Source organism: Malania oleifera, chromosome 5 (assembly GCF_029873635.1).
Source record: "Malania oleifera isolate guangnan ecotype guangnan chromosome 5, ASM2987363v1, whole genome shotgun sequence".
NCBI classification, from domain to species: domain Eukaryota; kingdom Viridiplantae; phylum Streptophyta; class Magnoliopsida; order Santalales; family Ximeniaceae; genus Malania; species Malania oleifera.
In genome coordinates, this window is record NC_080421.1 from 15,466,602 (window position 1) to 15,488,103 (window position 21,502).

Below are 21,502 nucleotides of genomic sequence, written 5' to 3' on the forward strand. Positions count from 1 at the left end.
ACCTATATATGTATATAATATTATAATATTATAATATTAATTAATTAAATTTTTTTTTTAAATTTCAATTATTTTAAATTTTAAATTTTAAATTTAATTTTATTTATTTTTTTACACTTCCATGTATAGTATTTTTGGGATTGTTACAAAACTCATTAGAGTCTGAACTATGTTATTACCTGATTCTAACAAGGTAAGTAGGTAGCTTGTTTAGAGAACAAGTTCAATTAACTTTTTGTACCACTAGGGGTATACATGTCATTTTGGGGAGGGGCTATTTGAGCCTTAGTTTCTCTATTCTTTTGAAAACTTGTATACAAGTTTGAAGGCACGTTGTCTTAATTTGCAAGCCTGAAAGTTTCATATCTTATATTTCTAGTGTATATTTATTCCAATTCTTTAGTGTTGTTTAATTGTTATGCATGGTTTGTTTTATTAGAGAGAAGTTGATGGAAGAAACAAAAAATATCAAAAAAAAAAGAAAGGATGAGGACATGAAGTAATTTATTCATTTCTATATTATTTAATTAGTTTAATAAAGGAGAGTACATGCCGAGAAAAATATGGAAAAACAAAGGTCGATTGGCATTTGTAAGAATACCATTCACAGAGACACTTCTTTTGGTATGTCTTGGTCAAGCTCATCCAAATTAAAATTCAGAGGTCAATTGGAGTCCATACTCCCAAATAATATGTAATAATATTTTACCTTTTCAAAGAAAAACGATAAATAACCTTCTTTTTTTTTCTTTTCTACAATTTCTCCTCTTTCTTCTCCCTGCTTTGTTTTATTTTTTCTATTATGTCAATCAAATGAGAGAAATCAAGAGATTCATTTTTTATAGTGAATTTTCTTTAATTCACCAGTACATATTACTTAATTGAATTTTTTCAACCATGATTTACTAACAGATTTATATCTCAAAGTCACCAAAATTAGCGTAGAAGGCAGACTTAACTTGTAAGTCAAAGAAAAATGAATGATTTGGATAAATTAATATAGAATTATTGTGAGTATGACCTCACAAAGCATTTAAATAATTTTTTAAAAAAATTATAACTTTCAATTGATGTTGCCAAACACGACCTACAAATTTATCCAACTATAACGTAATTTTCCTAAGTTTAAAGTATTACAGTTGTATATTGGATGTGTGCTAAATTTAAATTTTAACTATAGAAGAATTTTTTTATAGGATATTGGGCCAAAGACTGTTGGACCGAGCCTAAACTTCTTTTTGGTATAACTGAATTTGGGCCAGGCCTAATAGTTGGTCCAACTGCAAAAGGCGGGTACGTTCCTGTCCTCACCTGCGAGTACGAATCCCCTTCCCAAACCAGAAAGTGTGGACAATGCCAACGCAGCCATCCCATCCAAGTTGCACCGCTGATGCATCTTCAATCCGACGCCGTTTCAAAATCCCATAAAACTATATCCTAAAAATGTATCTACGTTATGGGTATTATCCGACCTGGCAACAACGCGTCTGTAATCTGGCCGTCGTTTTTAAGCATAATAGTAAAATAAAAAAGGGTTTATCCTAAAATGCGCATGATGGGTATTATCCTACCTGGCAGAGGTGCGATACCACGCGAAGATTCTCCACCACCATCCTCCTCCCTACTCCCTCTTCCCCGCCGCGACGGAAGAGCTTCGGTTTTACGATACGCGGTTGGCCACCGATGGATCTCCTCCACTGTTAAGAGTTTTCAGAGACCTTGCAGCTTTTCCTCGTTCCCCCAAACCCTAGCGTTCCGACGAATCAGTGAGCTGAAGCTCTGCAGATCAGTGAAGCTATGTTAGGCGGCGGAGGCACTGTGTATTGGGGGAGAAAAGAGGCCGATAAGGTCGAAGGAATCGTCGTGGTGTTCGCGTGGGCTTCGATTCAGGAGCACCAACTGAAGAACTACGTCGATCTGTACGCTTCTCTCGGATGGAACTCGCTTGTCTGCCACGCCCATTTTCTTAGCCCGTAAGTTGAATTCTCTGTAATTTTCTTAAACCTTTGGTTGCTGAGAAAGCTGAATGCAAAATTTTAGAGCTATGTGTTCTGTCCTTGTAGTTTGTTGAGTAATGAAAAAGTAAGCAGCTGTATTAGGCATGGTTGTGTGGGAAAGTTGCAACATTGAAATTTTCGTTTCGTGTAGATTTTGAGCTTTTCTCGGTAGCCAAACAGCTGTACGATCCTCATGTTCAATTTCTGTTTTGCTGTTTGATTATGCACAATTTCCAGTTAGTTTATTTTCTTATTTATTTATTTGGGGGATGGGGTTTTGGGGTGGGTATTCTGTGGTTAAACTATCTTTTCATAATTGGAGTTTCTTTTGCATGCGAGTATTTGCGATGCGGTGGTTGCTTTGGTTGATTTGTCGTGTGCTCTCAATTATGAAATCAGACAGTGCCACAGTATGGAGTCTTACGTACAGGAAACTTCGTTCTTCATTGATAGTAGTCCTTTTCATGTCAGGGATGGTTCAAAAGTAAACTATGGTGATCTAGAATAAAGACTGCTAATGGAAGGAACGGTGATTGGCATGAAATTCTTTTTCATCAATGCTGCTGATGTGAGAGTAGATAATCTTGGTCTCAATTGTTCAGAATTTACAGTGGAAGGGACTGACTGAACCTGCTCTCAGGTGTTAAATGGGAATTCACATTGGAGCACGGAAACAATCTCAAAATCTGGAATATGCAGTTATTCCTGTGGTTATTTTAGACATTGATCAGAATGATGGAAGGTGAAATTTTCTGTGGCTAAGGAGGAGTATCTGTGAGATTCCTGATTCATTTTCTGCCATTGAGTAGTGTTAAAATTTCTAGTGGAGGGGTGAAGATTGCTGAATGTTGTACGTGTAGGGCTGTAGAGATTGTAGCCAGTCACTCTGTGTCCATCCTCAATGATTTATTGGTCCTTTGACGTGTAATTCAAATGTATGCTTTTTAATACCTAGTCATTCGCAAAAATTTTTTCATAAATGTACTTGAGCTTGTGTTTGGGTGATAAATTCCAAAATTTGAAGTGCCATTGGTCACACAAGTTTTGGTATGTTAATTATATGAACATCCATGCCTCGGCAGAAGACCTTAGCACAAAGGGTGATGTAACTTGGATACTGAAATCAAACTCTGGGGGTGGTTCTTTATATGTTGGAACAGTTGGAAAAAAGAAGAGAATAAGAGAAAAAAAGTTTGCATTTTCCGCTAATGCTTACTTCTGTGGTTGTGATATCCCTTTTTTGCGTGCAAAGGAGGTGGACAGGGAATTGGAGAGGAGATGAAGGACAGGGAGTTGGATACACAGTGTAAAGGACATATCAATTAACAAAGTTCTGTATTCTTTATTAGGGACCTTACCTTTGTGGGAATAAAGGTAGGAAAAAGTCCGTTTAGAGCTTTTGATATTGCATGCATCCTTTGAGATTTTGTAAGAAGCCCTTGGTGAGATCCAATATAAGAAATGCTAGACAGGGCAAGCAAATCTTCAATTGCAACATGACTAAAGTATAATTAAGATGGCTATCCATTTTTTTTTTAATTATAAATTTCAGTTTTGTTGCTCTTGTATATTACTAATTTATAAAGTTGATCTTATTTTTCTTAGTGTAAGTAAACAATTTTGAAGGGAAAAAAATTCTATTTAAAAAATCTTCTCATTTAGAGCGTAATTTTCAAATGTTCACTATGTGTGCTTGCGTGAACGTGCATAGATATGTGTTTGTGTTCATGTATTGCTTCTTTTTAAATAAGGAACTCTAAGGCTGAAAATATTGTTTATTTTATTGTTCTTCTGTTGATTTCGTCAGTTTCAACATTGAAATTATGTGCAGATTCTTTCCAGAGAAGGCTACATCGCTTGCAATTGTTGTTCTTGATGAGCTTGTTGAGGTCAGTGATATTGACTTTCCATATGTCAGTTTTCGAGTTTCCTTTTAATTGGTATTTCAGTGAATTTTATAGGGTTCCAATCTGATGCAGGGACTATTATTGGGTGGGTGCCCACATTGATGAAAAATATGTAAAATGAAATACTCCAGTGTGGTGGGGGTCCCATACCAAAGAATATCTGTGATGTGTTGTGGGCAGTGTGAGATAAATCAGGCGTCTATATAGATTTAGATTTCTTCAAATTTAACTCATAGGATACATTTTATTTTTGCTTTGTATTTGCAGGAGCTAAGGATTAGTCCACATCCTGTAGTATTTGCTGCTTTTTCTGGTGGTCCAAAAGCATGCATGTACAAGGTTTTTCAGGTAAATGTACTGAAACTGTAGACACATCATGTTTTTTAGTTATAGTTAATGGCCAGCTCTCTGTGTATCCACATGGATTGATAATGCCTTGTTTCCATCTTTGCCTTTAGAACTTAGAAGTAATTTATATTTTGTGGTGCAGATTATTGAGAGAACATGTGAAGCACAACTCCGCCTGGTATGCTTGTTTTTGTTAGTCATATTAGAAAATTATATACTTACGTCTTATTTTGAATTCCCCCCAAAAAAAAAAAATCATGGTCTCGTACTTTATTTATTGCACAATATTCTTTCAGTTGACAAATCTTTCTCCTTTTCTATTTATTCATATTCTTTTTTCCTTCTTTGGTGAAGAATGATAATCGATTGGTTAGAAATTGCATTTCTGGACACATCTATGATTCTGGTCCATTGGATGTTGCAAGTGATTTGGGTGCTCGTTTTGCCATGCATCCAACCATATTCAAAATGCCTGGTTCTGCTAAACTAGCATCATGGATTGCAAGAGGAGTTACTTATGGTTTGGATGCTTTATATCTCACTAAGTTCGGATCTCAACATACTGAATATTGGGAGGCACTATACTCCTCAGTTGTGAGTTTTTTCCTTAAAAAATATATCTGCCCCCTAAAACTTGTCATTTTTCTTCTCTCATCAGCTATTCAGCTTATGTAATTTTTTTTCCTTTTCTGGTTTTTTTTCCCCCTGGCCCCTCGAAGCTGTTATTTTTTTTTTCTCATCAGCCTATGTAAGTGATTCTTTTCCCATTTCTGGCAGGACTTCGGGGCTCCATTTCTCATTTTATGCTCTGAAAGTGATGATCTTGCTCCATATCATATTATTTGCAATTTTGCTCAACGCTTACAAGATCTTGGGGGACATGTTAAAATCTCAAAATTGAATGGCTCCCCTCATGTAGGTTCGTCTCAAGACCACTTTTGTTTGTTCTTTTTAGCTGGAATATGCAATACATTCAACAAAAGCAAGGAGACCTATGCTGCTGCCTTTGGGAGAATGGAGTTGTAATGTTGGATGTGGAATCATGTGGTTTGGATAAAATGCAGTATAAACTTGTATGAGTTATGTCAAATTTTTGACAAATCCAAAGCTCAAACTCGATGCTTCCTAAAATTTTTACAAATTTTTGGGCCTGTTCAGTTGTTGAAAATAGTTTTATTTCTCATTTTCAGTTACAAAAATGAAACCTTCTTTTCTAGTTTTCCAACATTAGTATAAAAATTTTGAAAAAATATATTTTTATTGTTTTCAACTCTTTTGAGTATAAATGTTGGATATTGGAAAATAAGGTGGTGTCTTTTGTAATTACTTTTGGAGAACTAGAAATGGAAAACGAAAACTGCTTTACACAACTGAGCATGCCCCTGTGGTTTGCCTTGGATAGAAAGACCAATGGCAATAGTTCCTCCAATCACCTTCATGAGACTTGCTGGGGAAATATGACATATCATGTGGATAGAATATTTTTTTAATAAGTGATAATAAAGTACGTAATTTGGATTCGAAATCATGCAAGATCATCCCTTTTGAGACGTACTGTATCATCTGCATGTTGGGAAACCCAGGATTTGAAATAATTTGGAGTGTCTTCCTCATTCCATATGCTTTGCTAGTGTCTCGGTTATGATGCATCCACATCAATTTTGTTTGATCTTTACGCTGCTGTAGGTCATTATCACTATTATCCAATCCAGTACAAGGCTGCCGTAACTGAGCTGCTTCAAAAGGCAACTGCAGTTTGTGCTCATAGGAGCCAGCAACTTGAAGCAGAAACAAATGGCATGGAGGGTGCACATGATGAGATATCCGAGTTAATCTGCGGCCTCCAGAATGCAGCGGTCAGTTCAAATCAGAGCCTAAGAAGAGTTGCAGTGGGGCCAAGTGACCACTTTTTCTTACCTAGTTCATCAGACTACCAAAATGGCAGTGAGACTGGGTCTTTACAAGATGAGCAGAAAGAAAGATCAGTCCATCTCCCAATCCGCCCTAGCATCAATGCCCATAGTGTCCTTGGCCAAGTCCTCTTTGATGTTTGTGTTCCCAAGAACATTGAAGGTTGGGATATTAAATTTTCTGGTTCTTTGAATGGGCAACCATTTGCTTCTGCTCGAAGGCGATCACCTCTCCATGCTATCAAATGCATTCGACGCTCAAGATTATAAGAAAGGTAAGTTTGCCGGGAACTCGCCCTTAGCTTGCAGGGGAGGTTTTAAGGCTTCCAAGTGCTTGCAAGTGAATCAAGGAGAGGTTCTTTTCCTTTGTTTTTTTTATTTTATTTTTTTGCCTGTGGAGTATAACTGTTAATAGTTATCCTGCCTCAGGGTTGTGGGCTAGTCTTCTAGTACAAACTGGTGTAGTGAGACAAAGATCAAATGGAGAGGATAGACAGACTGCCGTTTCTGTTAATGTATAGGTATGCACAATAAATGACCGGGCATGATATTTTAGTGTGATGTATTATAGGTTTCAACTTGATGTAAATAGAAAATAGTAATGACAATAATCATAGTGAATTTTGTTCCATGTTTTCCTGTGTTATGTGGTGAAGAAAGTATTGGTTTCAGTAGTATAGATTTCTTATGATGGATCCACACTGGTTTCATTTAAACCTAGAGGATGGTTCTTGGTTATGAGGCATGAATCACGGAAGTGGTGATAATTGATACATCCTTCAAAAACAGTTGTTGTAAATAGCTGAGCTCTGAGAGCAAGAATGGGGCTGACGATGGTGAATGCTATTTTGAATCTCATTCATGTGAAAGCATGATCAATCATATTGGTACAGTATACCCATGTCATGTCCCTAATTCTAAGCCTAGAAGTGAAGATGAATGAGAAGGGCAAGGCCTATCTACATGGTGCATATCTAGGCTTGCGTGAACCATTGAACAATGAACAATGAATAAGAAAAATGTGAATTTGAAGGAGACTTGCAGGTGGGAAGCTAGATGGTATATTGGTTTAAAGGCTTTTAGTCTACCTTTTTAGCTTTTATTGACTTGTTTTTTTGGGATTATGTATTTTTGAGATTATCGCAAGAAATGTAAGCCCTATTTTACGATTACTTTATGTATGAAGTTAAAATGTCATACGTTGAAATAATGAACATGAGTCGTGTGCAGGAAGGATTTCTCAGCTTATGCATAAATTTTTTATTGACTTGTGTTTTTGGTTATCTAGGAGTTTTTCTTTGTAGGAAGAGTTGAAAATCACCTAGAGAAAGAGACAAAAGATAGAAAGCGACATACCCTGCATTTACTTTTATAAAATTGTAAGATACATCATAAAGATAGAGGAAAAAGAAATGAGTCATATTTTATAATTGCTTTTTTGTTCTTCTATCTCTCTCCGAAAAATGAAACAGCTGGAAAAAAAATGCTACATATTGAACAAATTATTTAGTAGGAAAACCATTGTTTCTTTTATTATACTTATTTATCTTGAACTTTTAGTTCCCTTGTAAATGTATAAAAAAAGAGAGGATATGAATGATTTTTTTTTAAAAGAAAGTGAAACAGTAGATTACAAAAATGCTTGCACCATAAATAACAAAGACGGAGAGAAAAAAAGGTAAAAATACAAATAGACGGTTTGGCAAGAGTTTAGAGATCTATTATATATTAAATTTTATCCAAATCTAATATAAATCCAAATTTAAGGTTTTTCCAAACATAAGGTTAAATAATTTAGAGACCATTTTATGCTATCTTATTTTCATTATGATATATAGGGGTGACAAAATGGGTCAAAACTAGTGGATGCTCTGTGGCTCGCCTGTTTAAATTGGGTTTGAGTTTAGTAGAATGGGAATCGTTTATAAACAGATCAACTCAAACTCGACTCGCTTAATAAACGGGTTAGGTGGGTTTGGGTTGGGTACGCGCTAGGTAACTTGTTTTATTTGATATATAAAATTAATTAAAGAGATATACTATTTTTTATATTTTATGTTTTTTTTTTGTTAAGATATTAATAAATAAAATAGAAGAGTTTTATTTTTTAAATGTCATTTTATATGAAATGTTTTAAAATTTTTAAAATAAAAAAATTCTATTTTTAAACGAGTTCTTAATGGGTACTTGTTTGTGACCCATTTGTTAAATGGATTGATTTGAGTTTGCATGTTAGTCACTCGTTAGTAAATGGGTCAACCTGAACTCAAACTCGTTCAAACCCTATCCATTTACGATCCGTCCAAACCTGACCCTCTAATCCGTTTTTCTACCCCTAATAATACAATTGAAAGAATGACAATGCACTTATTGTCCCAATTTTTTTTTCTTTTTTAAACTTTGTTTCAATTTTCAAACATTGGGAAAAAAAATAAATGTTGCTTTACTTATTTGGTAACATGTTGTCACAATAATCCAATTAACTACAAATCACTTCTTTGCCTAAGTCTTTGTATTAATAAAAACATAAAATCAATTCAGAAATATAGTTTTTAGGTTTAAAATTTTTTAATTTTTACTTTTTATGCTCATTTTTATAATTTCCGACAATCATACCAAAAAACTCTAATTGGTTTTAAGACATATTTATTGCCATATTTTTAAAATTTTAATTTTAATAAATAATTTTAAATTATGTAAAAAAAATCTTATTATTAAAATTTAAAACTAATTCTATACTATTTATGTTGTTATATGGTCCATCGTTTTTTGAAAATAATTATATAATGACGGGCAATGTTTTAACTGCTAGTTTGCTCCAAATGTCCATGATATCTTTTTATACTACCAATGGTGCCTTTCATGAACATAAAAAAAAAAAAAGTAAAAATTAAAAGTTAAAAACTAAATATTATTTTTCAAAAATTGAAACAAATTAAAATCCTAATTGAGCACATTTTATTTTGTGTTTGAATCATATAATTATATTTATCAATTATAGATTTTGTGATTTACTGTATAATTATAAAATACATAATTTTATTTTATTTTCATTAAAAAATTACTTAATGATAAATATGTATTGCTTCTCTAAAAATTTAACTTGCATTTGTTGAAATATTGAAAAGAAGAACAAATAAAAAATAATATCTTTTAAACTTTAACTCACATTTATTGAAATATTTAAGAAAAATGTAAAATATATATATATTTTTTATGTTTATTGATAAGTACATGTTTATAACTGGTTGATTATTTAGGTAAGCTCGGAATTATACTTTACTAAACTAATAAATGAGTAAACTCGATCCTTATCTATTTCAACCTAACTCATTAACTGTCTGATCCAAACTTGACCTATTAATCAATTTTGTCATCACTAATTAATGTTTAAATTTGAGGGGTGAACAAGTTTTTTTTTAATATCTTATAGTGGTTGAAAATTAAAAGTAAAAATATATTGGAATGGGTTCTAGTTGGCATTTTTTTTTTTTGTATTTATTGCTTGCCTTATTTGTTTTGGAAAATAATATTCATGTTTTGAAGAAGAAGATGAAAAAGATTAAAGAGCTACAAGGCCGTTTTCTGTACAACAAAACGCGGTCGTTTTGTTAAATTTGGGAGGGAGGGAGGGAGCAAATCGTGGACGTTGATTTCTGAAAGAGAGGTGTATGGCTCTTCGCACTGCACCACGCAGGGGAGGTGATCGCTGTCGCAGTACCCCAATTCCAAATAATGCCAAACAATGATCATCACAAACTCTGTATCCCCCCTGCCAACAATTAAAATTAAGCTACCTTTCCTTTCCGCAAGTGGTAATTTTCAAATCGAACGGTCGACTTTCAACCTTCTGTGTCCGCCCCTGTTCTGCATCTCCCTCCCTTCTTCTCCTCTCTCTCTCTCGCTCTCTCTCTATGTGGGGTTGCTTTTCACGGAGTCATGGTAGGCTGTTGAAGAACAGGGGGAGAAGAAGGCCGTAAAGTGAACCAGGGGGATGCAATGGAGCCGGAGTGGGACGATAGCGACTCTTATGGGGATGAAATGGATCAACTCACTGTTGCTCAGTTTTCTCTTTCTAGAGGAAATTCTCTCAGTGCTTCCGATGTTGTACTCTTTCTTCTCTCCCTCTGAAACACGCTCTTTGTGAATTAAAACACACTCTTTCTCCTAATACTAATGGTGAATCTCTGGTTTCATTGCCAGGTTAGGTGCAAGGAGCCATTGGGGGCTGAAGGAAAGACGCTTCAGATTTGCAAAAGCCCTTTGGATCCCACATGGAAGAGGAAGCAAGTGGGAGCATCTGTACTCTGTTTCCTTCTTCATTTCCTCTGCTCTTCTTGTGATGCTTGTTTTCTGTTTTAATGGTGCTTCAGGGGGTGGGTTTTCTGCGTTGGTTTTTGTTTTGGGAAAGGTAGGATTAGATGAAACCCCGAAGGCCAGAGCCCAGAAAGCTTTAAACCCTAATATTAATGTCTAATTAATATGGAAAAATTGTGCTCATCCCAGTAGTTGATATGAGCAATTATCTGCCTTGAATCTTGCTTTGTTTTGCAAACACTTATGTTTCATTTACCTTAGTTTGTGTGGAAATTAGCTCCTTAGTTGCAATTCAAGCATACTAGCTATGAGTCTTGAATGAGGACAATTCTATGGATCTAGCTAGGAGCTCTTTTATTGTTGGTGGGGAATTTGTTAAACAATTTGTTGTAGTATATGACTTATATTGAGTGGAACACATACGAGAAAGTATGCTGAGGAAAAATAAGAAAGTTGGTTTACAAAAGAAAACAGTTGACTGTTTGCATAGTGAGTTGACGGTTACATCAAAGGTTTCAGTCCCATTAAGAAATCATCGATAGTTATATTGACGGTTTAGTCTCAATAAGAAACTGTTGACGATTTTCTGAAACCGTCGATGATTTTGTTTGGCGCTATTTTTGAATTTTGAATTAAAAAAATCAATAGATTGGGGATTCGGAGGCAAATCCTCCGAAAATTGATATAGGGGTATTTAGGGAATTATCTAATTGTACGTGTAGGGTTAGCATAAATATAATGTTGTAACCTTGGCTTTGATAGATAGTGAATTTCAGCCGCCGCTTGCTTCCGTGTGTTAGCATTGAAGGAGTCTATGGGTGGGCTTAATACACATAAGTGAGCACCAACTTGACCCAAAAGTTTAAGCCTATTGGGTCTTGGGTCCAATCATGTATATAAGCAACCATCATCCACTCAATTTTTCCAATATGGGACAAACTCACAAGTGAAATTCTCAACAATCTTCCTCTCACTTGTGAGTTCCAATTGCTCCCCCTTGAACGGAAACTGTCTCCCTTATGGGTGTAACCCCAATTCCCCAACAGTTGTTCAAGTGGGTCTTATCACTGGTGCCTTACGTGCCTTGGATTGCATTCCACGTGCCTTCGAACCAATCCTACCTCCCACGTCTTGACCCTATTCGGATCCATCCCAGCCCTAGATGATCCTTATTGGCCTCAGTCACACACTTGGTCCTCCAACAGTTAGCACGTCAAGAGAATTAATTTTACGTCTCAACTTTTACAATGTCGTTCACCCAGAGTCACAAATCGTCGGCTCTGATATCACTTGTTAGCACCGAAGGAGTCTATGGGTGGGCTTAATACACATGAGTGAGCACCAGCTTGACCCAAAAGCTTAAGCCTATTGAGTATTGGACACAACCATGTATATAAGCACCCATCATCCACTCAATTTTTCAATGTGGGACAAACTCACAGGTGGAATTCTCAACATTGTGGACGTAGGCATATTGTCGAACCACGTTAAATCTTGTGTCATTGGTTATTTGCTTTCTTTATTATCTATGTGATTGTATTTCTATATTGTTCATTGTTAGTTGCTTCATTACACAATCGGTTTCCGCTACGCATTAATTTGCACAACAAAATTGGTATTAGATTCAGTTTAGTTACAATGGCTGAGATTTCTTCTGTAAAGTTTGACATTATCAAGTTCGATGGCTCGGGAAATTTCGGACTATGACAGAGGAGGGTTAAGGACTTATTAGTGCAACAGGGTATAGTGAAGGCATTATGATGGGGATCAAAATGCCTTGCCAATTTCCTTTGCTAATATGATGACACGTGGACGACCTCCCGATGTCCACTATTATTAAATCTGTTTTACAGGAACACATGAGATTAATTGACGATCATACTTGAAGATCATCTACTTCTTATGATGGAAGACTTTTCTTTGTTGAAAACTTTTATTGATTTTATATTTTGCTTGGATATGTTATTTCAAGATTATTAGGTGCTTGAAGACCTAAGTGAAGTATTGAAGTAAGATTCAACTCAAGACCTACGTGGGCCCCACATGGTCTTGTGGGCCCCACACAGATGACTTTTGGTGCGTGATGACCCCAGCTGATATATTGAAGCGAGTTTGAGTCCATGACGCATGTGGGCCCCACATAGCTTCATTGGTCCCACAGGGATTTTGGCCCCCTTTGGCATGTATGTTATATTTATTTTGTAAAATGCAAACATGCTTTGTCCCCCCATTATTTGTAACCCATGATTGTTTCCCCCATGCTTTGTCCCCCCCAATCTAAGTCTATATATACCTTCTCATTGTAAGAAGAGAATAAAGTTGTAGTTGAATATAGAAGAAGCATTTCTTTGCTTGAACTTATTGAGCTTGTTCCTCTCCTTGTGAGTGAGTAGTGTGAGGCTACAACGTTCTCTCTAGAGATTAAGTGGTGAGAGACCACTAATCTATCCAGCGACTGCATCATCCCCTCCTTCATCTAATACTCTCACGGCCTCCATCAACACCACACGACCGCCACCAACATACACCCACACAGTCACCTGACACTCCATAGCTGCGTTCGTCTTGGTGTTTCAAAGCTTGTACGAAGGATTTACGGTGTAATCTAAATACGTGTGGAACAACATCAAGTTATCCAAACGAATCTCTTGGTAAATTCGGTTGAATCCTTGTTTTATTTTGTGAACCATTGCTAGTAGTTTAAAATCCCATATTTGAATAACCTGTTTGAATCCTTAGATTGCATTATTGACACTTGCTAACTAAAATCAATTATGAGAATATTAGTTTGTTAAACTTGGAACTTGTAATCTTGATTTTGAAATTAACATCTTCCGTATAAAACTAGATTCCTTGGTCAGTAAACACTTGAGACTTATTTTCTAGACAAACACATACACCTTTTCAAAATTCCGACAACTTGTGAAAGATAGCATGATTTATGATGTTTATGTTGGTTAATCAAATTCTTAAATCAGATTTTTCTGAATGTATGTGCTTGTGTGAGGGTTAAAACCGTAGGACTAGGTTGACAAATCCCATCCTACATCACATTATACGGAAGACAGTCAGAAGGCATGGACGACATGAGTTGGAAGAAATTGGAAGCGAAGGTTGTGGCGACTATCAAACTTTGTTTGATTGTCGATGTATCATGTCATGGATGAGGAATCGTCGACGGTGGCAATTTGGCTAAAACAAGGGAGTCAGTATATGTCCAAGTTGTTGACAAACAAGTTGTATCTTTAGTAGAAACTATATGGGCTTAAGATGTCATAGAGTTCAGATATGAACCAACACATCAACGTGTTAATTTAGATCATTAGTGATTTGAAGCGAGTTGAAGTGAAGATCGAAGACAAAGACAAGGCTTTGATGCTACTGAATTCCCTACCTACGTCTCCTACGTATGAGAAGTTGGTTACAAATCTTATATGGGGAAAGGAAACTATCGGATTGGAGGAGATCACAAGTGCTATTTTAAGGTTTCATCAAAGGAAGAAAGCCAAAAATGAGAATCTACAAGGCAAAGGGTTTGTGGTGAAGGGTAACCAGGAACATGAAAGAAGCAAGTTCTAGAGTTAACCGAGTAACAATAAATCTTGGTCCAATTCCAAGAAGAGGAAGGACATACGATGTTTTAAATGTGGGAAAAAGGGACACATAAACCATAATTTATAGAGAGAAAGAAGGGGAATGCAGAAAATAAAGAGGATTCATCAAAATCTGTGAATGTAGTGGAAGGAGACTCAGAGATTAGTGACGGGGATATGCTTTCTGTATCATCTGATTAATATCGTCTCATAGATTCTTGAATCTTAGATTCGACATGCCCGTATCACATGACACCAAACAAAGATTGGTTCACCACCTACAGGTTGGTAAATTATGGTTTTGTTCTAATAGTAAATGATGCTTCATGCAAAATTGTTGGAATAAGGAATATCAGAATTAAAATGTTTGATGGCGTTGTGAGAACGTTGTGTGATGTTAGGCATATACTAAAGTTAAGGAAGAATCTGATTTTGTTGGACACTTTAGACTGTAATGGCCTTAGTTATGGGGTAAAGAAGGTGAGTAAAGGTGTCCTAACCGTGATGAAGGGGCAGAAATTACCAAGGAATATCTATACATTGCTAGGTACCATAGTTGTAGGTGTAGCTGTAGCCGCAGAGTCTGAATAAGAAAGTACTGTCTTGTGGCATATGCGGTTAGGGCATATGGGTGAGCGTATGATGATGGAGCTTCATAAGAGAAACTTTTGAAGGGTGTCAAAACATACAAGCTGAATTTTTGCAGGTATTGTGTACTTAAGAAATAGAATAGGATGCAGTTCAAGACAACCACCTACAAAACGGAGGGGATTCTTGACTACATTCATTTAGAGGTTTAGGGGCCAATAAAGGTAGCATCACGGGAGGACATATGTATTTCATGAGTCTTATTGATGAGTACTCACGAAAGATCAGGGTGTACTTCATACGGCATAAGTCAGAGATGTTTGCCAAGTTCAAATTATTGAAAGCTGAAGTGGAAAACTAGACCGGGAGGAATATTAAATATCTCGGGTTCGACAATGGTATTGAGTACACAAATTCAAAGTTCATGGAGTTGTACGAGCAGCATGACATTAGGAGACATTTCACAGTATGCAAGACACCACAACAGAATGATGTGGCGAAAAGGATGAACCTAACAATAGTTGAAAGAGTCTGGTGTCTCAAGTTGAATGCAAGACTTGCAAAGAACTTCTAGGCAGAGGCAGTGAATATGGATGTTTCTTGATTAACGGATCACCTAGGGCAGCACTAGATGGGAAAGTAGTAGAGGAGGTGTGGACAAGATGTGCAGTAGATTACTCTAGTTTAACAGTGTTTGGATGTCCAGCCTATGTGCATATTTCTAGTGAGGAGAGATCAAAACTTGATGCAAAGTCTAGACAGTGTATCTTTCTAGGGTATCAAAAATGGGTGAAAGGGTTCAAGTTATGGGATCTAAAGGCAAACAAGGGGGTGATCAGTAGAGATGTGGTTTTTGATGAGAAAGTCATGTTGCAGCATACTCAAGAAGAAGAGAAATAGGTGCCAAAAACTGCAGTAGCAATGAGCATGTGGTGCAGGTGGAGTTAGAAACTCAAGGTAGAGATGACATTGTTCAGAATGCATGGATTCCTAACTTAGGAGATTACTAGAATCACCACAGTATAGCTATAGACAAGCCTCGATGTACTATCAATCCATTCCTTATATATGGATTTAATGATCTGGTTTCTTATGCGCTCATTAGTAGTAGCGGGGATCCTACTACTTTTCAAAAGGCATTGCACAACTAAGAGAAAAGTAGATGGATGGGTGATATGGTGGAGGAGATGGAATCTCTGCATAAGAAACAAACATGGGAGTTAGTGAAGCTTCCAGAAGGGAAGAGAGCGATAGGATGCAAATGGGTGTATAGGAAGAAAGAAGTAGTATTTGAAAAAGAAAGAGAAAAATTCAAGGCTTGTCTAGTAACAAAGGGTTACTAACAGAGGAAAGGGATTGATTACGATGAGATCTTCTTCCCTGTGGTCAAACATACTTCCATTAGGGCAGTTTTGGGATTGGTGGTGCATTTCGATATGCATTTAGAGCAGATGGATGTAAAGACAACATTTCTTCATGGACTTGGAGGAACTGATTTACATGGTACAACTAGAAGGGTTCAATCAGCTTGGACAGGAACACCTAGTCTGTAAATTGAGGAAATCACTTTACGGGCTGAAGTAGTGTTCGAGGCAATGATTCAAGCATTTTGACTCCTACATGATCTGGATAGGCTACAGGAGATATGAGTATGAATGTTGTGTTTATGTGAAGAGTCTTGATAATGGTTCATTTATTTTTCTGTTGCTTTATGTGGATGACATGTTAATCGTTGTGAAGAGTATGACTGAGGTTAACAATTTGAAAACCTTGTTGAGCAAAGAATTTGACATGAAAGATTTGGGTATGGCCAAGAAGACACTTGCGATGAAGATTCACAGGGATAGAGCTTCTAGGAGATTATGATAACCAAGTTGAATAAAGAGGAGCAGCAAGTGTATGTTAACAGTTATCTCAACGTAGCTATGTTGAGAGGGTGTTGAAAAGGTTCAGCATGAATAATGTAAAACCAATTAGTACACCATTGGCGAATCATTTTAGATTGTCCACCGCCCAATGCCCAAAGACAGACGATGACGTTCAAGGCATGTCAAAGGTCTCATATGTCAGTGCAATGGGGTGCTTGATGTATGCTATGGTTTGTACAAGACCGGATTTGGCACAAGCTGTCAGTATGGTGAGCAAGTTTCTTTCAAATCCGGGTCGACAACTTTAGGATGCAAACAAGTGGATTTTTAGATACTTGAGGGGTACTACAGAGTATGACTTCATATTCAGCAAACAACAGGATGATCCTTTAGTGGTAGGATATGTCGATACAAACTATGTAGGGGACTTGGATGATAGGAGGTCTACCACAGGGTATGTATTCACCCTTGTAAGAGCACCTATTTGTTATAGGTCCATGGTTCAGTCTCTTGTTGCACTATCTTCAATCAGAGAATATGGCAATGGTTGAGAATGCCAAGGAAGCGTTGTGGCTTATAGGATTGGTCAAGGAGCTGGGTATTCAGTAAGGTAGAATTCAGTTGCATTGTGATAGTCAGAGCGTCATTTATTTGGCAAAGAACCAGGTATATCATGCAAGGGCCAAGCATATAGATGTGAGGTTTTACAGGGTCAGGGAATTGATTTCTTCTGGTGTACTATTGCTTGAGAAAGTTTACACTTCTGAGAATGCAGCGGATATGTTGACAAAGTTTGTTACCACGGACAAGTTCAAGCATTGCTTGGACTTGATCAACGTCTCCAATTGCGAGATGGGAGGCGTCCTAACCTCTTGTCCCTTGTGGAGCTGTGGTTATGTTTTCATTTTCTTCTAGTGGATGAATATTCGCCAAGGTGGAAATTGTTGTAATATGTGACTCATATTGAGTGGAACACATGCACAGAGAAAGCATGATGAGGAAAAATAAGGAAGCTGGTCTACAGAAGAAAACCGTCGACTGTTTGCACAGTGAGTCAACTGTTACATCAAAGGTTTCAGTCTCAGTAAGAAACAGTCGACGGTTACATCAACGGTTTAGTCTCAGTAAGAAACTGTCGACGATTGTCTGAAACCGTTGACTGTTTTGTTCGGCGCTGTTTTTTAATTTTGAATTGTGAAGATCAATAGGTTAGGGATTCGGAGGCAAATCCTTCGGGGATTGATACAAGGGTATTTAGGGAACTTTCTAATCATTTTGTTCGTGTAGGGTTAGCATAAATACAATGTTGTAACCCTGGTTTTGATAGATAGTGAATTTCAGCCACCTCTTGCTCCCATGGACGTAGGCACATTGTCGAACCACTTTAATTCTTGTATCATTGTGTTTATTTGCTTTCTTTATTATTTGTGTGATTGTGTTTCCATATTGTTCATCGTTAGTTGCTGCATAGCACGATCGGTTTCTGCTGCGCATTAATTTGCACAACACAATTGATCAACTTAGTTCCAAGTGGTCATTCAGCCTTCGCCAACTGGGGCTTGATAATGTTTTTGCTGCTTGCATTGTTGCTTAGGAATACAAAGTTAAAGTAGTTAAAATTATGAACAACGGCCGTGGAAATGTTTCTTGTTTTCATGTGTTGGGAGATGTACCATATGATGTTCAAAAATCTTAGGAAATTCGTGCCTCATGGCTAAAAAAATTGAAACAAATTTGAGTTTGTTATTGGACTGGCTTTGTGGCTCACTGGATTCATATAAATGACTCCCTGCTAGATGAATTTGGCTGCACTGTCCAATTTTTCTGGGTGTTTGATTTATAGACTCTACTGATGCTGGTTGCCAAATTTTCTGTGAATTCTTGAACAGGTCGTTTCTGATAATTCCAGGATGCATAGAAGGTCTGCGAATTTATTTATTTAAGTTGCCTTCCAATCTTTTTCAACATTTTGGAAATAGAAGTTCTTGGGACAATTAATGCTGCATCTGTATATGTTTTACTTGCAGGAAGAGACAGAAGTATAAACATCTTAAAGCCAGGACTTCGGTCATGAAGCGAGCAGAAGAACTCCAAGCAAATCTAGAAACTGAATTCCCAAGCTTTATAAGGGTTATGCTCCAATCTTTCGTTGCTCGCGGATTTTGGATGGTATACTCAGATTCTACTTCATGTTGGAGAATTTGATTTAAAAATTAAAACTGAGGTTGCTGCATAGACTTGTATATACGAGCTTTCTTGTTTGTTTGACTGCAGGGCATTCCTCAGAAGTTCTGTCATTTGCATATGCCCAAGCATGATTCCGTTGTTGTAGTGGTAGATGAAAGTGGGGAAGAATACAACATAACCTATCTTGCAGACAAGAGAGGACTGAGTGGTGGATGGAGGGGATTTTCCTTAGCACACAACTTACTTGTGGGAGATGTTTTAGTCTTCCAGCTAGTCAGGCCTACTGAGTTTAAGGTAGCTAGTATAATCTTTTGCGATCATTATATAATATTATTCTTCTGATCCACATGCTCCCGTAAATTCTTGATTTCAATGGCCATCCATCATAAAAGCTAATTCCTTTACGAGGGTACTTTGTGCACATAAATGGTTCAAAAAGGAGGAAAGATTTAGTTCTTGGGTTGAAAATCCAAAGAAGTTGCTAGTGAGGCTGTCCAGTTGATGACTCACAGGACATGATTTTGTTTGGGGGTTGAATTTATGTGGCTTTGAGTTATTCTAATTGTATTTTTGTTTCAAAAATTGGTAAGATTTAGTGCTTCTGTTGTCCCCCAAGGGTGGCTCAAATGGTAAATTCAAGGCTCTTCTGGTTAAAATGATAGGGTTCGAGTCTTGGGCGTTACGACTTTCCATTTGAGATAATACCTTGATTTAAGTGAAGAAGGGTACTGGACAAACTCATGATTCCAGAGGATTAGTCGAGTGTCCGAAAGGTATCAAATACTATCATTTGAAAAAGGAAAAGAAAGATTTTGTGCTTGGGTTGAAAATCTAGTGAAGATGTTAGTGAGGCTCATCCAAATGATGATTTATATGACATGATTTTTTTTTTTACGTTGAGAGCATGAGTCATTCTATTTTTGTTAAACAGCTTTTCAGCTTTTATAAGGCCTGCAACAATTCAGCTCTTCTTTAAAAGTTCCTTTGTAAAGGCTATAAGGGGCCAAGCTAAGCCTAAGCATAGTTACACTAGTATCTACTGTTAAGGATATCAATCCCGAACAAGAAGATCCTAAGCATCAAACACTACTGGGGGAAGGGGTAAACATAGAGAGAAGTACTTTTTTGACAGAAAGGAATTAGTAGATTTTTTTTGTTTGGAATTTAGAGCAAGGATCATCTTAATTGTTAATATATAAATATGCTTCATTTTCCCGCATGCAGGTGGTAGTGTTTGACTCATGACTTTCTTATCCATGAAAAGCTATTACTTCTAATTGTAGAAAGTACGCTTCACTGCTTTAGTTCTTGTGTCACATTTTTTAATAGGTGTACATAGTGAGGAGAAATGGTTTAGCTGAAATGGATGGGACTCTTTGCCTTCTGAATTTGGATGCCTCTACAGATGGATCTAGCTCTGGTAAGTTGTTTGGCTTGCTTCTTTGTTTTGCTTCAACATGTATGAATGGCCTGAGGAATTTTTGAACTCCAATACACAGATGCACAGGAAAATTTGAACATCAATACACAAAATGAAGAGTACTCTTTGGAGCCTCAGTCGCCCGAGATTCCCCAAGAAGATATCCAAAAGAATGCCCCAGTGGAATCTCCGGCCCCTAAGATGATTCCTCAGGAAGATATTCAAAAGCATAACCCAGTGGAATCTCGGTCTCCCGAGTTCGCCCGAGAAGATACTCAAAACAATACCCCAGTGGCACCAGATGTGGATGTTGAGCCTCCAGCAGAGACTCATCAGCCAGAGCGTGCAGTGAGGATCATGACTCAGGAGTCGGAAGTTCTTGGAGGCCTCAAGTCTCCCGGACCCGTTCTTGATTTTAACGAAGTGAAATGCATAGAGCATTTTGTCGTTCTCGTGAACGGTTTGGAAATAGGCTCCAAGCTCACGGGTCACACTCTCACCAATTACTACGAACTCTGCCGCACTCGGAGATCATTTCTCCACGACCGTCTTCTCCGAAACATTAGTTGCCAATTGGCTGCAACAATAATTTCAGAGACGGTTAATATATCCAACGCCATTAGAAGCTGTGAGCTTTCCACCTCTTGGGCAGACTACATGAGCTGGCGCAAGACTTTGTTGAGCTTTGAGATGCTGGGCATGAATGTTGGTTTCATGCGCTTTCGGGTGAAGAAGCTTGTCAACCTCGCTTTTGAGTCCGAGGGTGCTGCCCAAACTAGGAGGCATAAGGAAGTTCAAGTGGCGCGAGCCTCGGTCGGAGAGAAGATAAGGAGTTTGGAATTGAAGCTTTTGGAATTGAGAGGTGAGGCAGAAAGGCTTGAGGCTGAGAATGAGATTTTGGAGAAGAACTGCAAGAAGCATGAGCTAGTGTTCCTGGAAGAGGCAAATGCCCCTTGGTGTGATGACTGATGAGGTTTTTTGGCTGCGACTTTAGTAATGGTATCTAAGTAGAAGTAAATTGACTTAAAAGAATTCATATAGCCGATCTCTTTGGAATTAGAAGTAAGATAGGGATTACAAAATGACCTTTAATATATTGGTTCACAAAGGAAAAAAAATCTTAGGACCCTTTTAGTTGTGGAAAGCATATTCTATTTACAATATGATTAAATGTTCCCAATAAATAAAAATAATAAAAGGGACAATTTTTTTTCTTCCCTATTAATAAAGATTATAGGTGGTTTTAGAAAACGTGAGTTTGTTCGATCTCTATTATAAGATATTAAAAATTAAAAATGATTTGAAATATGAAGTTTTTATGATCCAGAATGAAATAGTGGAGTGGTAAAAAAACAAATTGCTTTCGG

The 21,502-nt window shown here is 37.0% G+C and overlaps 2 protein-coding genes across 4 annotated transcripts; both read left to right on the top strand.

Annotated features, from left to right (window-relative positions):
• Positions 1 to 1,538: 1,538 nt before the first annotated feature.
• LOC131154933 (uncharacterized) lies at positions 1,539 to 6,793 on the top strand. Of its 2 annotated transcripts, XM_058107775.1 has the most exons (8): positions 1,539 to 1,973; positions 3,829 to 3,886; positions 4,172 to 4,252; positions 4,395 to 4,430; positions 4,607 to 4,846; positions 5,030 to 5,171; positions 5,939 to 6,437; positions 6,592 to 6,793. In XM_058107775.1, exons 1-7 carry the CDS (start codon positions 1,798 to 1,800, stop codon positions 6,430 to 6,432), a joined length of 1,227 nt encoding a protein of 408 aa, XP_057963758.1. In that variant the 5' UTR covers positions 1,539 to 1,797; the 3' UTR covers positions 6,433 to 6,437; positions 6,592 to 6,793. The 2 variants fall into 2 exon arrangements, with proteins under 2 accessions (XP_057963758.1, XP_057963757.1); XM_058107774.1 differs by having other exon boundaries at positions 5,939 to 6,793.
• Positions 6,794 to 9,959: 3,166 nt separating this feature from the next.
• On the top strand, positions 9,960 to 21,279 carry LOC131154934 (B3 domain-containing protein Os01g0234100-like). 2 transcript variants are annotated; one of them, XM_058107776.1, is made up of 7 exons: positions 9,960 to 10,266; positions 10,366 to 10,452; positions 18,418 to 18,449; positions 18,556 to 18,697; positions 18,803 to 19,009; positions 20,045 to 20,135; positions 20,215 to 21,279. In XM_058107776.1, exons 1-7 carry the CDS (start codon positions 10,162 to 10,164, stop codon positions 21,102 to 21,104), a joined length of 1,554 nt encoding a protein of 517 aa, XP_057963759.1. In that variant the 5' UTR covers positions 9,960 to 10,161; the 3' UTR covers positions 21,105 to 21,279. The 2 variants fall into 2 exon arrangements, with proteins under 2 accessions (XP_057963759.1, XP_057963760.1); XM_058107777.1 differs by lacking the exons at positions 9,960 to 10,266; positions 10,366 to 10,452 and adding exons at positions 12,294 to 12,662; positions 12,873 to 13,130.
• Positions 21,280 to 21,502: the final 223 nt, after the last annotated feature.

What these genes read in the sequence shown, in the direction of transcription:
- LOC131154933 (XM_058107774.1), top strand. Translation starts at nt 1,798, where the DNA reads ATGTTAGGCGGCGGAGGCACTGTGTATTGGGGGAGAAAAGAGGCCGAT. An exon ending in AGGCACTATACTCCTCAGTT is followed by an intron (nt 4,847 to 5,029) that starts GTGAGTTTTTTC and finishes CATTTCTGGCAG; the next exon opens with GACTTCGGGGCTCCATTTCT. An exon ending in GAATGGCTCCCCTCATGTAG is followed by an intron (nt 5,172 to 5,938) that starts GTTCGTCTCAAG and finishes ACGCTGCTGTAG; the next exon opens with GTCATTATCACTATTATCCA.
- LOC131154934 (XM_058107776.1), top strand. Translation starts at nt 10,162, where the DNA reads ATGGAGCCGGAGTGGGACGATAGCGACTCTTATGGGGATGAAATGGAT. An exon ending in ATTCTCTCAGTGCTTCCGAT is followed by an intron (nt 10,267 to 10,365) that starts GTTGTACTCTTT and finishes TTTCATTGCCAG; the next exon opens with GTTAGGTGCAAGGAGCCATT. An exon ending in TACAGATGGATCTAGCTCTG is followed by an intron (nt 20,136 to 20,214) that starts GTAAGTTGTTTG and finishes TCCAATACACAG; the next exon opens with ATGCACAGGAAAATTTGAAC.